A 17,548-nucleotide genomic window follows, 5' to 3' on the forward strand; every position below is an offset into this window, starting at 1 on the left:
ATGTGTGTATATATATATATATATATATATATATATATATATATATATCTCCAAATATTTCTAAATATACACATATATTTTCCATCCCACTCTCCTAAGGAGAGACAAAGAAGGTCTTGGGCCACAAATGTACAAACAGAGCCCAGTGATCAACTATTATGGACACTGGTACTATAAATACCCCTGTCCCTTGGCAACTAACAATTTTTACATCTTGAATATATACCTTTTTCAGTCTATATCATAAACTGTCTTCTAGAAATTCTAATAACCCCATTAAAGCAACCACTTTAATATGAATTTAAATAGAAGCAGTGTTTTCAATCTGAGATATCATATACTTTACAAAACTAGCATGCTCCCTCCCACCTTAATGTTTTGGGAACACCAAAATAATAGTCAAGCTATCTGTCCTGCAGCCATATGGGCATGTGCTGGGTCTTTAGAGTTTCTGAATTATTAGTGTAACCAGAATGAGCTTAGCATCTCAGGGGCCTCCCTGGCCACCTCAGTAAGCATATGAACCAATGAAATTATCCAGGAACCAGTTTACTAAGTAATATCCAAAGTCCTTCATAAGAGTCCACAAGACCTGCTCCCTTCCCTCGCTGCCCATACACTCCCCACTTACCTCCTTTACCTCCATCTCCATATACATACTCCTGCCCCACGAATATCACTTTTCTTCAAAAACATCAGCCCTCCTGCCTTTGGGCTTTTGCACTAGCTGGTCCCTCTACCTGGAAAGGTCTTCTCCCAGACAGCCACATGGGCCACTCCTTCAAATCTTAGCTCTAATGTCAACTTATCATTAAGACCTACCCAAGCCCCTATTTACAACTGCATCCCATCTCCATATTCTGGATGTTCCTTACCCTGCTCAAGTTTTCCTCACTATAGTTATCACCTCCTAAAATAAGACACAATGGAATTATTGACTCCATCATTCCAATCATTGTCTATCTTCCCTCAGCCAGTTGAGGGATGCTTCTCTGAATGTTCACTGCTATACCCCTGGTGGCTGACATACATTATGCTCCATCAATACTTGTTGAATGGCAAGTGGGGTAAAGAACAGTAGAACCTAATGGTTTGCTTTCACCAGACTGTGACTCATAAGTGAACAAGCCATATCTCCAAAGGGAGAGAAGTTGACCCTGTGATTCTGTATCATCTCCAGAAGGCAACCATTTCTTTCATCAATGCAGATCACAGATCTTAGAACAGAAGGTTACCTAAGGGGTGATCAGTTCCACACTAGCTCCCCTCTTCAGGCAGGCAACGCCAAGATGCCTCTGGGTGATGAACTGCTCTGTATGGAGGAGGAAGTAAGGCCCAGAGAGGTCCACCCTAGAAGGCCCCACTGTCCCACAGTTCCCAGCACTGCCCCAAGGAGGGTAGTTAGAGTTCTCAGGTCAAATAGCTCCAAACAGATTCTGTACTAACGGAATTTCAGGATGAGTTTCAGGGATGGTCGCCAGCATGTTGCATCCACTAAAGAACCCTGTAAGTGGAGGGCCCTATGAATCTATCACTGTCAACAAGATCTGTCCCTCCTTACCTCTCTCACATCACCTCCCATCTCACTCTACTCCAGCCGTGCTGGCCTCCTCACTGTTATCAAAATATACCAAGCATGCCCTCCTAAAACTCTTGCACTTCCTCTTCCCTCTGCCTGAATGCTCTTCTCAGGATGTATGCAGGTGGACTCCCCCTCATTCAGGCTGCTGCCTGAACAGCACCCCATCAGAACAGCGACCCTGCCCACCGTCGGTACTCCCCGTCCTTCTTACCTGGCTTTATTTATTCTTCTCATCACATTTATCACCACCTGGCATAGTCTATTCCTTGCGTGCTTACTTTCTGTCTCTTTCCACTGGAGTGGAAGCTCCATGAGTCAAGGATTTTATTTTGTTCCTGTTATATCCCCAATGCCTAGAACAATGTCAATCATGTAATAGGTATTTAATAAATACTTGCTGAATAAATGATTGATTGATTAGTCCCTTTTTTGATATTAAACTGCTCTTTGCTTTGTTTAAAGCAACACTGCCTTCAAAACAGATTTACACAGTTACGTGTTTGAATTCTGAGATCTTTCAGCTACAGTATTTTTGAGTTTTTACATATATATGGATAATATTAATTTTTTGATATGGGGTGATATTTTTTTAAAATATAATGTACAGGGCTTCCCTGGTGGCGCAGTGGTTGAGAGTCCGCCTGCCGATGCAGGGGACGCGGGTTCGTGCCCCAGTCTGGGAAGATCCCACATGCCGCGGAGTGGCTGGCCCGTGACCCATGGCTGCTGAAGAGCTCATCACAATATAGTAGTGGCTCCAAAAAGGTAGTTACCTTACCCAAGATTACATGATTAGAAGCTGGCAAAGCTGGAATTCAAGCCCATGGTCCATGCTGTTTCCACCATGGCATACAGTCAAAAATGGTGCCATTCCTGGGCTTCCCTGGTGGCTCAGTGGTTGAGAGTCCGCCTGCCGATGCAGGGGACACGGGTTCGTGCCCCGGTCCGGGAAGATCCCACATGCCGCGGAGCGGCTGGGCCCGTGAGCCATGGCCGCTGAGCCTGCGCGTCCGGAGCCTGTGCTCCGCAACGGGAGAGGCCACAACAGTGAGAGGCCCGCGTACCGCAAAAAAAAAAAAAAAAAATGGCGCCATTCCTAACATGTACTGACAGTTACATAATGATCATGCTTAATAACTCACACAGCACCTTCTTTGTATAATTAAACTTAATTTGCTTAACCATTTACTCCTTCTTAACTCATTAGGCTATATACTGAAAAAAAATGTTAAACTGGGTAACTAGTCAAATCAATGTCTATGAAAAGTAACACAATTAACTAATTGCTTCCAGAAAGTTTTTCCTTCCAGGATAGACCCAAAAGATCACAATAACAGTAGATTAAGAAAAACAACAATCCAAAAAAAAAGAAAAAAAAACCCAATCAAACGCCTATGCTTACTTGATCAGCCCTCGATACATAATATATTCACACCATCTGTCTTGATCTGTGCTGTCAATGTCCTAATAATGAAGAGAGAAGAGAATGTTTAAAGCATTAAAAATGGTGCTCTCTTCTGAATTGCCAAGAAAATGTGTGAGCTACAGTAATAAATATGCCTTTCTTTTGTGCATGCTATTTTCTCTGCCTAATTCCTACTGATTTTTTAAGGTCAAAACCATTTATTCATTCTATAGATGTTTTTGGAGCACCTACCATATGCCCATCTAGCCCCAGTATGAGATGCTGGGAGTAAACCATGAAGGTGGTCTAGAGAGAGAGTTAGGCAGCAATCACAACACGGTACTGGCTCCGCACAGTTTTCCAAGTCTCTCATCCCAAGCAGAACTGACTGCATGCTCATCGGTCATCCTGTGTAGTCCTTTATGCGCACCAGCTACACCACTCTGTATAGTTAATTGTTTAGATGTCTCCACTCTCCCCTTCCTGAGCAGAAAGACTCAATCACCTAGGCTCCCTGGTTCCTAGCATGAAGGCTGGCATTTGTCAGGAGCTCAATCTGTTCGTTAAATTGAGTCACTGGCAACACACGTTTCACAAGTAATCGTGAGTCTATTTGACGTTGAAAGCTTGAGACCAGCGTTACTTTTCATCAGCAAATCACAACATAAACATTTTTTTTCTATAATGTGTTGGCAAAACTCTAAATATGGAGCTTTCATACTAAAGAAATATTCATGTTCTTCTTTTAAAAAATATACCTGACTTTTGACTATGTTGACTAAATTTGACTATTAAAATTTAATTTAAAAAATATTTTTAGGGCTTCCCTGGTGGCACAGTGGTTGAGAGTCCACCTGCCGATGTAGGGGACACGGGTTTGTGCCCCGGGAGGATCCCACATGCCGCGGAACGGCTGGGCCCGTGAGCCATGGCCGCTGAGCCTGGACGTCCGGAGCCTGTGCTCTGCAACGGGAGAGGCCACAACAGTGAGAGGCCCGCGTACCACACACACAAAAAAAGAATCCACTGCAAATCTTTTTTTTTTTTTTAACATCTTTATTGGAGTAAAATTGCTTTACAATGGTGTGCTACTTTCTGCTTTATAACAAAGTGAATCAGATCTGATTAGTGATGTTGAACATCTTTTCACGCATTTGTTGGAGAAATGTCTATTTAGGTCTTCTGCCCATTTTTGGATTGTGTTTTTTTTTTTGATATTGAGCTGCATGAGCTGTTTGTATATTTTGGAGATTAATCCTTTGTCAGTTGCCTCATTGACAAATACTTTCTCCCATTCTGAGGGTTGTCTTTTGGTCTTGTTTATGGTTTCCTTTGCTGTGCAAAAGCTTTGAAGTTTCATTAGGTCCCATTTGTTTATTTTTGTTTTTATTTCCATTTCTCTAGGAGGTGGGTCAGAAAGGATCTTGCTGTGATTTATGTCATAGAGTGTTCTGCCTGTGTTTTCCTCTAAGAGTTTTACAGTGTCTGTCCACTGCCAATCTTGACACAACTTCTGACTGTGACAATGGAACCCAACAGAGTATTAAATAAAAATCAAATCAAATTCCTCTTACACACACACACACACACAAATTCTCTCTCTTATTAGGATACAATCGATTTTTTCTTAAATTTGCCAAATATCATCTTGTATAGTAGTCTTCTATACTTTATAGACCATATACTTACACATTTATCTAATGTGATTTGATACATACAGCCAGACATACATAATACAAATATGTAGCTACCACTTATTAAGTGCCTCCTACATGCAAGGCTTAGGGCTTTTCAGGCATTACTTTATTTTCATCCTCAGAACAACCCTATGATACAATAGGTATTACTATCCCGTCTTTATAGGTGTGGACATTGAGGCCCAGAAAGGTTAAATAACTTGCCTCAAGGTCACAAAGCTGGTAAATGTGGCACCAGGTAGGCTACTGATGAGAGACTACATGGAGAGAGAGGTCCAGCCAACAACCAGCACCGAGGCCCCAGACCAGTGAGTGGGGGACATGTCAGACCTCCCCAGCCACAGCCACAGCTGACTCCACGAATGAAGGCAGGCAAGAACAGAAAACCACTCGGTAGACCCACACAGTCATGAGGATATTGGACCATTGTTCTTTTTAAGCCACTAAGGTTTGTAGCTTACACAGTGATGCACTAATAAATAACTAATGCAACCCCTGTGATTCCACTCTCCAGATTTTCCTCTTACTCTTCTGACTTCTCCTTAATCTCTTTTCTGAGATAATCTCCCTCCTCTTCCCTCACCCATCACCCCCATGATAGCCACACTAAATGTGACTCTATCAGGAGTTTTCTTTGGTCTTCCTCTTGCAATTCTCTAACTCCATAAGCAATATCATCCCCTTCCATGGTTTTAATGATCACCTAGATGGTGGCAACCCCTTAATCTGTATCTCTAGTCCTGACAGCCCTTCTCAGTTCCAGATCCATATGTCCAGCTGCCTAATGGACAGCTCCACTAATATCCCACAGATGCCTCAACTCAGCCTAAAGCTGAACTCATCTTCTTTGCAAAACTCTTCTTCCTTATGTATTCTCTATAGTAATAAGGGTCACCATCATAAACCCTCTGACCAAAGCCAAAATTAGGAGTCCATCTTGACTCCACTTCTGCCTTATCCACCAGGGCAGAGATTAACTCATCTCCCTAATATCTGCCTTGCCCCTCTTCCAAAGTTGTAGGATTTTTAGCTAGGTATAAGGGTATCAAGGTTAAATATTGCATCTCTCAACTTCCTGTACAGTGAGGTATGGCCAATGACTAAATTCCAGTCAATGAAATGTAGGTAGAAGAGGTCAGTTTCCTGGAATTTGCCTTCGAGGTAAGTTGCACATGCACTTGGTCCCCTCTGTATCCCTTCCTCCCTCTTGCTAACTAGAACAACGATGCTGCCATCTTGGACCATGAGGCAAACTTGGGAGTGGAAGCCTTGTAATGTGGAGCCACAAGATAGAAGGAGCACACTCCCGATACCACAAAGTGCCGTACTAGTGGTGAATCACCTGCCCGGACTTTTACATAAAGAGCTATACTTCTCTTATTTAAGCCACTGTCATTTTGTGTTTTCTGTCACATACAGAATACCCTCATCATACAACGCTCTCTCTCACCTGTCTTTCCAAGCACTTGATAAAATGGTTAAGTTTTTTTGTTTGCAGATATTATCTCAAGACAATAAAGTAAAAAAAAAAGACATGTAAAGGACCAAGAAATCTACATAGGGCTTAACTAAATATAATAATTGTATTTCTCATTATAAACGAATGCATTTAACCTTCTAGTGTGTATATGTCTCAAGGATTTGATTTGTCTGTCAGTTTCCCAGAGTATGATATCTGGATACACTGAGAAATTCAACCGTTTTGGACCTGGACAGGTAAGGACAAATTCAGTGTCATTTAGTGAGGCCCTGATCAGCCAGCCTCTCTGTATGCCATTTTATCTCTTACTCTCATCATGATTAACTTGTACAATGTGGCAGATTGTATTTTCTAAACACGGCTACAATAATCCACTTTCCATATGGCATTCTTATAATGTGACTTTGATACTCCTCTCATCAAGAGATGGGGTTTATGTTTCTTCCACTTGAATGCGAGCAGGCTTGTGATGACAGCAGAAATCACGTTATATGACTTACAAGGCTAGGTCATACAAGGCAATACAACTTCTTCCTGGTTCTCTTAGGACACTCACTCTTAGAACCCAGCCATCACGCAGGAAAGAAGCCTAAGCATCCCATGGAGAGGAAACAGGACCCTGAGGCCAAAGCCCCAGCTGAGCTCCTAGTCAACAGCCCCACCAACTTGCCACTAATGTGTCATCTGCAAAGTGGCTCCTCCAGTCCCCAGGTGAGCCGCCTAGCTGTGTGGAGCAGAGATGAGCTATCTGCACTAAGTCCTGTCCAAATTGCAGATTTATGAGCAAAGAGATGAATGCTACTTAAAGCCAGTATGTTTTTTGGTAGTTTTCCATGCAGCAGTAGATAATCAGGATACATATTACAATGTTGGGTTAGGTTTTTCAAAACATGAAGAAGAAACACTTTATTTAAGAAATCAGAAATCCTATTAAGATTGTGTTACCCTTACATTGCCACGTTCAATGAGCTGTAGATAATCTCTGGAACCAGGTGCTGAAGTGATATATCCCAGAAATATCACCTGCTCAGAGCTATTTTTCAGTAGTTTTGAAACAGCAATAGCTTGAAGTTTCCTATCGAGGTCATCTCTGAAAAAATGCAAAAATATACCTCTTTACTGTATTTGCAAAACAATTTTTAAAAAATATTAGGTACCTAACTAAGTTCCCAAAGAATATCTTCAAACACTGCACAAACCCAGAATAATTCCTACTGGGACACACTGACTTAATGTTATGCAAATTAGCAAGACAGCTACAGTGCTTCAACTGAGCAGCCTGACAAACTTGACCAAGAACAACATGACCTTTCCCCACAGATCATTTGGAGTCCAGTGGATAGAAATATCTAAAAACAGCAATTGCTCAACTTTTCATCAGAAGAAATTATAACAATCATCTAAGACCTGGTCATCAGTATTACAGCTAAAGATTAGTAGTTCAAAAAAAAAAAAAGCAAGGAGTACCGAAAGCCTCCCTGGCTCTCCTGGTCAAATACTGGCTAAGTGTACTGCTTTGATCATGTTAAGCACAATGAGTGTGTAACTGAGACAATCAGGCAAGTACATCAAGACTCTGAGGGGTTTCTAGTCAGTCTGTCTGGGGAAAAATAGGGACATCATATCTGCATGATCCAGCAAGAAAAACTGAAACCACTCTAGGTGTTTCAAACAAAGTGAATTTAATACAAGGGATTGGCTACTAGGTGATAGGAAGCCAAGCAGGAATCAGTGAAGCAACTAGAGTTTAGTAGCAGTGAGAAACCTCTACCACCTCTAGGGCTAGAGGGATAACAGGAAGAGGTGATATTCCCAGAGTCCACAAGCCAGTCCTAAATGATGGGAAATGGTACTACGGACAAGGCTACTCAGAAGGATCCAGGGCCATTGAAGGAGGAGTTGGAGCCACAGAAGAGACTTAGCTGCTGCCAGAGACAACAGAGAAAGAAGAGAGAGAGAATGAGAAGTACTCTGTCTCCTCCCCTCCTCCAGCCCTCCAGCCTTGCATTAGTGCGTCCCATTGGTGAAACCTACCCAGAAGACAGAAGGCACTAGACTCTGGGAAATGTGGTTTCCTGCAATCTGTAGCTGGAAGGAAGCTGAACCGGGAATGGATCCAAAGGCAAATAGGCAGCAGACCAACACAGGCACTTACAGAGTAAGACAGCTAATAAATGACTGTTAAGAAAAATCAATGACAAAAGAAGATAGAGGGAGATCACCAAGAGCTGAGAAGACTGGAGAAACCTCATTGAGGTAGGATCAGAAGACAGGACTAAGCTTATCCATTCTTACGTATAGACAGTTGAGCGCTATTAAAAGATGTCTCGAGAAACAGAAGAGTGAAAAGGATGACCATTTGCTAAACATCTTTGCCTAGATCCATTCCCAGCCCTTCTCTATGCCCTGGAGGCTGGTCTCTGCAGGTTTCATCTCCTGGGCTTCCTTGTCTACTAATTTCCAGTGAGGTTTGGGTAGGAAGAGAGGGAAATTGGAGTATTTCTTCGAGCTGCATTCCTCATGCCTGGTGGCCCCTCTTCTGGTTCCAGGTCAAACGGGGCTCTGGGAACACTGTTTCCTCTACCTGTTCCTTCAGCCCTAAGGATGGTACTGGTTCCCCACCATTACTAGTGTCTGAGTACCTTAGCATCTCTTATCTGTTCCTCTGACCCTTCCAACATCGTGGTAAGTAGTCCCTTCATTAAGTCTGCAGTGAATTCTATTCCTTCTGACACACAACTGGGATTCAAATCCGATCTAGAGGATGCCAAAGTCACTGCACCACAGATAGAGCTTTCATTCAAATAGGTTTTAGCAATATATTATCGGAAAATAATCTGTGAATTTGGCTTTACATTTTCTCAGGAGATAAATTTTATCCAGTGATAATAATAAAAATAAAACCTATATGTATGTATGGGTATAAAGAAAGGAGGGGGAGGAATTAGGAGTCAGGGAGAAAGAGAGAGATTGAACACGTTTTATGTTCTTATCTGTTGATATTTGATCGGCCCAATAGCCCTATGATGTGGGCTAGAAAAAATAATTTTATCTGATTTTCAGAGACAAGGGAACTGGAGCTCAATGAGTTTATCTTACAAAAGAACCAAAACTGTAACTACAGACTACAGGTTCTGTGCTCTTTCTTCTTTGTACATTTACGCGCGTTATAAGAAACAAACACGGTGATTAACTGGTGGCTCAGTTAATTACCTAAAATAATACCAATTTTAGTTAGTGTATACCTAAGTAACTTCTAAGGAATGCTGCTATTTTCTGTTTATTGGTTGTAAAGAGATATTTGTGTCATCAGTTATTTTAGAAATCCCATTGAATCAGCTAATAACATGCATAAGCATTCCGTAATTCATTCCTAATATGATTTCATGTTTATGTGCCATAATCACTAGAAAATAAAATCACTCAATATTTTTTCAGAGTAAGAATTTTTTTATCTAGTATTATAAAAACAAAGGCAAGCAAAAATATGTAGTGATGGCTTCACAAGTTATTTGAAGCATGAACTTTCTCATGTCACTTGTTGGGAGTGGACAGGGCTTCTAAAGAGTGAGACAAGAGCTAAGGCTCTAAGGGAAAAGGCTGCACCTGGCATTGTGCTTGGGACACAATAGATGCTTGATTCGTGTTTGATGAATGACTTTTTTTTAAAGCTACTCAATGCGCTTCACACTTAGAGGTGTCTGATTTGCTGTAATAATAATGGCCAGTATTAATTGAGCAGTTACTCTAGTCATATACTTTGCATGAGATAATATATCTTATTTAATTCCCTCAAGAATCCTATAAGTAGGATTATCGCTCCTGATTTGCAGATGGGAAAACTGAGGCTCAAGATAGTTAAATAATTTGGTGAAGGATACACCTTGACTTAGGATTCAAACCAGATTGTCTGATTCCAGGTTCTGGAGTTTCATGCTCTTAGCCATTAAACTATACTGCTTCCCTTCTCTTCCCTTACAGTCACATCTCCTCGACAGGTGCTAGCTATTATCATTACTGCTGTGGTTGTCATTATTATAAAATCAAGTGAGTAAGGTAGTAAGCAAAGGGTATGTTGTTAGCTACAGGGCTTTACATATGTGGTTATTAGAAAGTTAGGAAAGGTAATCCTTCCCTCCTCTTTTCCAAACTATTTGAGGGCTATCTTTTACTCTTCTCTTCCCTCACAAGTCTACTCTTCACATTTTAGAGGTCAGAGGGAGTTACAGGGGGCAGGGGAAAAAAAGCAAAGGAAAACAGGATGGAGTATACTCAACTGTTTCTTAGGTTGAGACCTTGCAACCTTTAAACACAAAAGTGCCTATTTTTTAAAAGATAAACCCAATTCAAGTGCAATTTAAGCTCAGCAGAATTTCTGAATGTCTATACTTGCAACCTGAAAATTGCTGGGAGAAACAGAAAGCGTTTCTTCAAACATCTTTTTACAGAGATGTGGACTGTCTATACCATCCGTCCTCCAAACACCCTTCCCATTTCTAAGAAGACCAGCAAGAGTCTGATTAGCAAACAGTTCACATTAATTACATTTGAATGGTTGGGTTATATTCCTTATGCTCTGACTTATTTCAGAAAACAGTCAAGTACGCTTTCACAGATCCATGTAATACTGCGAGAAAAAGGGAATAGGAAAATATGGGTAGCAGCCATACTCATTTTGCTTAGGTGAAACTTACAGTACAACAATGCTGGGTTCTGTCATACCGTAAGTTTCACCTAAACAAAACGAATATGTCTGCTACCCGTATTTTGTTTGTTGTTTTTCTAATGTTCTGTATGTCATTGTAAAGCTCTGTGGCCTCCTGTATCATTAATGTGGACAGGGCCCATATGCTGTTATTTTATAACGCTAAGCACTTTGCATTTGTGTTTTCAATTACTATTAGAGAATGTTTAGTATGGTACAGTATAAATTATATACTTTTATCTTTGCTTTAACAACATATTGCTGGTATTATTCGTGATTTATTCAGTACTAAGTCACTGGTTGTGAATGTTATTCTTTGGGGATAAAATTCATTCCCCATTCTTCATGTCTCCTTGGAGGGGAACCGACTCAGAAAATCATCTCTGGCCTCTCTCCCTCTCACCCTTTACTTCTTAGGAGGATTTTTGTAATTAATTAAGTTTGTAAGAATAAACTGGGCATGCTTGTCTCAAACACTTCCTCACTCTTCTCCCTGGAACCTGCCGGTTTGCAGAAAGGGTGTTTCCTTGTGTTATCTTCTCCACTAAGGGGAGAGTTTGACAGGACAGACTCTGCCCCTGCCAGGTAGGTCAGCTGCTTCGGGGGAGCCAGCATCATGTATTGTTGGGGGAATGTATTAGCAGGTCCATGTGGACACACTTAAGCCATGTTGTCCAAATACATTTATCAGAATCAAAAGAGATATTTTGATCTTCCTGCCAGATTCCTCTGCCTACCTCTCAGTTGACTGAAAACATGAGGGAAAAAGAAATGTTATTTAGTACTCTCAAATCCCAACAGTACTTCCAACTGGAGTAATCCTGTAGGAAAAGGGAATTTCATCTTTCCGTAGTCTGGTTTACCATGTGGTTTTAAGCACTTGCAGGCTGAGTTGGGTCTACTTAATTCCTAGCTGTGTGACCCAGGATGGACAAGTCTTCTAACCTTCAGTCTAGTTTATTTATCTGTAAAATGGAGCTATAATAGTACTAACGTTATACAAAATGAGGATTAAATACAATAATGCACTTAGCACAGCACCTGCTCAGTAACTGCTGGCTAACATGGCCATCATGCTGCCTTGTACCAACGTTAAGGACTGCCTGCATCTCAAAGGTTTCTATGCCTGATTTTTTTTCCTTTATCTTTTTTTTGGTGGGGGGCCACGCCACACGGCTTGCAGGATCTCAGTTCCTGGACCAGGGATTGAACCCGGGCTCCGGCAGTGAAAGCCCAGAGTTCTAACCACTAGACCACCAGGGAACTCCCTCTATGCCTGATTTTTAAAACCGGCAACACAGAGTAAAATACTTTGGAAAAAAAAAAAGAAGAAAGTAAGAAAGGTCAATGCATGGAAGTCAAAGTAATGTGTTAATAATATTTCTTGGCATTTGTGTACTTCAAGAAAGACCGAAGAAACCCACTCACGATTCCCAAAGTGGGTCACAACAAAATCCACCAGTTTGTCAGAAATGGTAACAGTCAGAGTGATGGCTGGTGCAATCTCGCCCTCTGGTGACGGAAGAAGGTGATGCTCTGATTTCACAATGCGGTATCTTGACAAAACCATAATCCTGTATTCCAATGGAAAGAAACACGTGCGTCACTATTGGTCCCACCATATCATGCAAACGGGACTAAGAATATGTGTTCAAGAGGGATGTGCACACTTCAAGCAACCCACTGAGGGGCACTGAGAGCAATAATGTGGCAGAGAGGTATGGGGCAGTCTGCCGGACTGTTCATTGCATCTGGGCTATTCAGCACGTCTCACTGTGCCACCAAGAACACTATCAACTCTGTTTAATAAGTGCTATGGAGGGCTTCCCTGGTGGCGCAGTGGTTGAGGGTCTGCCTGCCAATGCAGGGGACATGGGTTCGAGCCCTGGTCTGGGAGGATCCCACATGCCGCGGAGCAACTGGGCCCGTGAGCCATAATTACTGAGCCTACACGTCTGGAGCCTGCGCTCCGCAACGAGAGGCCGTGATAGTGAGAGGACCACGCACCGCGATGAAGAGTGGCCCCCGCTTGCCACAACTAGAGAAAGCCCTCGCACAGAAATGAAGACCCAGCACAGCAAAAATAAATTAATTAATTAATAAAAAAAATAATAAGTGCTATGGAAACACGAAAAGGGCAGAATTAGGATACACAAACTCCATTTTACTAGCACTGTTACTCTGGCAACTTATCTGCATAAACAATTCTAATATTAATCAACGCATTTGAGAATGTATGACCTTGCCAGCCAGGACACAGTACAACAATTTACAAAATTAGAAATTACAAATGGTCCGATAAAGATAGGAGAACCCGTTCCGCCTCACTCTAAGTCAAAGAACTACATATGGAAAGGATGATCAGAGCTCAGACCTCAAGCTGGGCGCACTGTCTGGCCTGCTCCTGAAGTTCTTCTGACAGAACCATGCCTACAGTGATGATCCCTGAATGCACAGGCCCAGCCTGTGCTGTCCCACTCGGCCCTCCAGGCTGCACACAAGCACCTATGGACGTCACTTGGCCGTCCAGGGGCATCTTCAGTTTAGCACAATACTGATGCTCACCTGGTCATTCCTGTCCCATTAAAGGGCATCATCTCCTATCAGGGACTCAGGTAAAACACCCTGGTGCTATCCTTGTCACTTCCAGCCCCGATATCTAAACCATCAGGAAGTCCTGTCAGCCCTGCTCCAAGATAGCTCCTGAGTTTGACCCCTTCTCTCCATCTCCACGCCTCCCACTGTCATTTCTCACCTGTGCTAATGCCCCTACCTCATCACCTGTCTCCCTGCTCCCACTCCTGCCCCCTGACAATCTGTTTTTCTAGGAACAGCCGGAATGACCTTTCAAAAATGTAAATCAGATCAGATTGCTCCCGTGTTTACAATCCTCCAGTGGTTTCCTATCAAAACTGAATTAAAGGGCTTCCGTGGTGGCACAGTGGTTAAGAATCCGCCTGCCAATGCAGGGGACATGGGTTCGAGCCCTGGTCCGGGAAGATCCCATGTGCCGTGGAGCAACTAAGCCGGTGTGCCACAACTACTGAGTCTGCGCTCTAGAGCCCATGAGCCACAACTACTGAAGCCCGCGTGCCTAGAGCCCGTGCTCTGCAGCAAGAGAAGCCACTGCAATGAGAAGCCCACGCACCACAACGAAGAGTAGCCCCAGCTCGCCGCAACTAGAGAAAAGCCCGCGCACAGCAACAAGGACCGGACACAGCCAAAAATAAATAAAAATAAATAAATTTATTTTAAAAAAAACTGAACTAAATCAGTGCTTAGCATGGCTTATGGGACCCTGTAAGATCAGGGGCCCACCTTTGACCTCCTTTCTTACTAGTTCCCCCTCAAACCCTGTGCTCCGGCACACCAAGACTGACCTGGCCTCAAGTCTTTACACTGGCTCCTCCCACAGCGGGTCCTGGGTCCTCCCCATCATGAGGTCGGCAGAGAGACCTTCCTGACCATGCTACCTACAGCAGCATCCCCTGCTGCCCTGCCCACCCAGCCGCTCTCCTTTTCTACACAGCACTTACCATTGTCTCAAATTATTTATTTCTGTGTGTCCATGATTATTTTCCGTCTCTTCACACTATAATGTAAGCTCCATGAGGACAGCGTCCAGGACAGACACGTTTAGTGCTGTAACCTCAGCTCCTACACTAAATGGTTTATAAGAGTGAAGAACTGAAAGTATCCAGCAAAAGGGAAGCCATTAAAACAGGATGGAAGATGCATATCTTCAGCACCTCCTCATCCTCCAAGAAGCATCACTGGGACATATTCATAGGACTAAGGTATAACAATATCAACTTTCCACTCCAAGCTCATGCTGCCTAGTCTTTCAGGGATATGTTTGGGATTAATTCCGAAGGGACACTCACCCCCAAGTGTGATCCCTTGCACTTGGACCAAAGTCGGTATAGAAACCCAGCTTCTCCCCTAACCACATGGTCAGGTCATTGTTCCCAATATAGGGCTTAGAAGCATCGCTCTCCAAAATTGTTATGAAATCTGCACCTGTTCAGAAAAAAAAAAATGCACATGGTGATTAACCATAGCAATGTGAAAACAATTAGCAAAACTTGATTCTTTAATCCCCTGCCTTTACTCGTAAATCAAAAACCAAAGTAATTCCTAATGAGTTACTAAAGTGAACTGGTTCAAATCTGAGCTGTAAAATTTTTTTTTACCATATTTTGAATGTAATTAAAACATGGGACACCTTGAAGAAATGTAGGAAAGGATAAAAACATAACTTGTAAATTTTCAAATATTAACATCATTCCCCAAATTTCAAATAAGCTTAATACCTTTCTCAAATATCCAATTTATGTTCAGAAACAATAGAGTATACAGTAGTGTTTTATTCCTGGGCAAACATCTCCATTGTACTGACACAGAAGTAAGTTTATTCAGATACCCTGGTCAGATGTGCCCCAGAGGCCTGTAATCAGGACTAAAGGACTAAGGGCCAGAGAAATTTCTTAATGGCATTAGAATCATACAGACCCTCAGCTATTTCTCAGGAGACATGCTTATCATTAGGAATAACTAGAACAGTTTAGCCCTTTAAATCTCTTGCTCCATTCTCCATGTAGCTGATCTAAGAACAAAACACCCACATATTTTAAAGGATGCTTCATCCAAAGATGAGTACCCCAGGGCACAGAAACAAATAAAATTGGCCCTCAGGCTCTAGAAAGCAATTTGCTTTGCAAATGAGTATCACTCCAACCCATTCTGCCTTTTCATCTGACAATTTTCTGGTCCCCAACAGTGGGTTCCCAAGTGACAGGAGTCACTAGCAGGGGCATTTCCAAGAGCAAAGGCATGACAAGATTCTCCTGCAGATACCCAGTATGAGACTTTGTTCAGAATCAACTGAATTAATTGCTCTCAAGCAAACACAGATGTGGTTACAGAAGCTTAATCTTCCTGTAGCCGCCCACCAAAGTAAAGCCCTTTTAAGAGATTAGTTTGTGACCCAGCAAACCCTCCTCCTATTACTTATGATCTTGCTCAAAATAAACATAACAGTAGGAGTTTCTCAAAACCTGGAAATAATTTCAGTAAGACTTACCTGTTTGACTGAGCAGTTGAGCTGATCTTTCTAAATTAGACCATCCTTCACTGTCAAAGCCAAACCTGAAAGGCCAGATGGCGGCAGAGACCTCTGTGGCTAGTGCCTGAGGAATTGTTTTAATGATAATTTAGGATGAATGAACAATGGCAGTTTCAGTGATCCACTCTTCTCCACCTCTCTCCACCAAAATTCGTATTTCAGCAAAGGATATTTTTTAGGCATCTGCCCACAGCTAATGCATAATAATAAGGAGATATTTGCTAGTAGGTATTTTATAATCTGTGAATTTCTAGCTTAGGCTTGGAAGTTAGGAAGAATGTTTAGAAAGTGATATTTCTGATAAGCACTGTTTATAAAAGCAAAAAATTAGAAACAACCTGGCTGTTGTTTCAATAGGAAAAATAGGAAAATGAATAAAAAAAGATCATACATAAAATGGAATACTACACAGCCCTAATAAATGAATTAGGGCTACATATTTCCATATGGATGAATCTCACCAGGATTATTTTAAATAAAAAATTAAGTTGCAGGGCTTCCCTGGTGGCGCAAGTGGTTGAGAGTCCGCCTGCCGATGCAGGGGACACGGGTTCGTACCCCGGTCTGGGAAGATCCCACATCCCACGGAGCGGCTGGGCCCGTGAGCCATGGCTGCTGAGGCTGCGCGTCTGGAGCTTGTGCTCTGCAACGGGAGAGGCCACAACAGTGAGAGGCCCACATACCACAAAAAAAAAAAAAAAAATTAAGTTGCAAAATATATATGTCAGATGTTATTTAGATAAAGTTAAAAACATGGAAAAATACCATATTGTATAGAGGTGTGTCATGTGTAATAACAATATAAAGAAATGCATGAATATGATAACAAGCATATGCAGGAAGGGGTTACCCTTATATCAGAGAATGAGACCACAGAGGGGTACACAGAGTCCTTTACCATATTTACAGAGTGGTCTGCCAACTCTGCGTTATACGTGGTGTTGCTCCCCACTGCGCTGGCAAGGCCAAGGTTCAGGAGCACAGCACCCTCTGAAGAGTCCTCTTTTGAGCCCATGGGTCCAGTCAGAGAATGCAGTGCCCAACACTAACCATGTATTTCAAACTAATACCAACGGATCAACAACAGGGATCCTGTGAAAGAGTATGGCCAGATTAGACCAACACTATCACCACAACTGAAAAAAACAACTCAAAGTGGAACATACAACTTCAAGCTGAGAGAAGGGTAAGCACCACCTCTTTGCATAGGAGGGCCACCACTTAACCTAAACAGCTCATTGTGCTACAGCAGTGAGGTGTGAATCGCATCTCTATGCAAGAAATATTACTCAGTTTACTGAATGTCCTATAAAGAGAACAGAACCATCAAGAGAGACTTTGAGAGGCGATTATATTCATCAAGTTATAGCTTTTCACATAACTACATACCTATGATTAACTCTGGCTCTCACCACTCCAAAACCTGTTATTCCCACGTCAGTAAATGCCACCACCCTCCATCCAGTTGCTCAAGCCAAAACACAGAAGTCGTCCTTGATTCTTTCTCTCTTCTCATTCAGTGTCATCTAATCCATCAGCAACTCCTATCAGCTT

At 42.2% G+C, this 17,548-nt stretch overlaps 1 protein-coding gene across 1 annotated transcript in view; it reads right to left on the minus strand.

The window, feature by feature from the left end:
* CWH43 (cell wall biogenesis 43 C-terminal homolog) overlaps nt 1–17,548 on the minus strand; it is a 68,941-nt gene that overhangs the window by 25,535 nt on the left and 25,858 nt on the right. The window contains 5 exon segments of the mRNA XM_024746742.1: nt 2,985–3,046; nt 7,110–7,254; nt 12,294–12,443; nt 14,754–14,889; nt 15,953–16,058. Of these exon segments, the coding sequence (XP_024602510.1) occupies nt 2,985–3,046; nt 7,110–7,254; nt 12,294–12,443; nt 14,754–14,889; nt 15,953–16,058 (599 nt within the window).

This window comes from Neophocaena asiaeorientalis, unplaced genomic scaffold, assembly GCF_003031525.2.
Source record: "Neophocaena asiaeorientalis asiaeorientalis breed wild unplaced genomic scaffold, Neophocaena_asiaeorientalis_V1.1 scaffold19, whole genome shotgun sequence".
In the NCBI taxonomy this organism is placed as follows: Eukaryota; Metazoa; Chordata; class Mammalia; order Artiodactyla; family Phocoenidae; genus Neophocaena; species Neophocaena asiaeorientalis.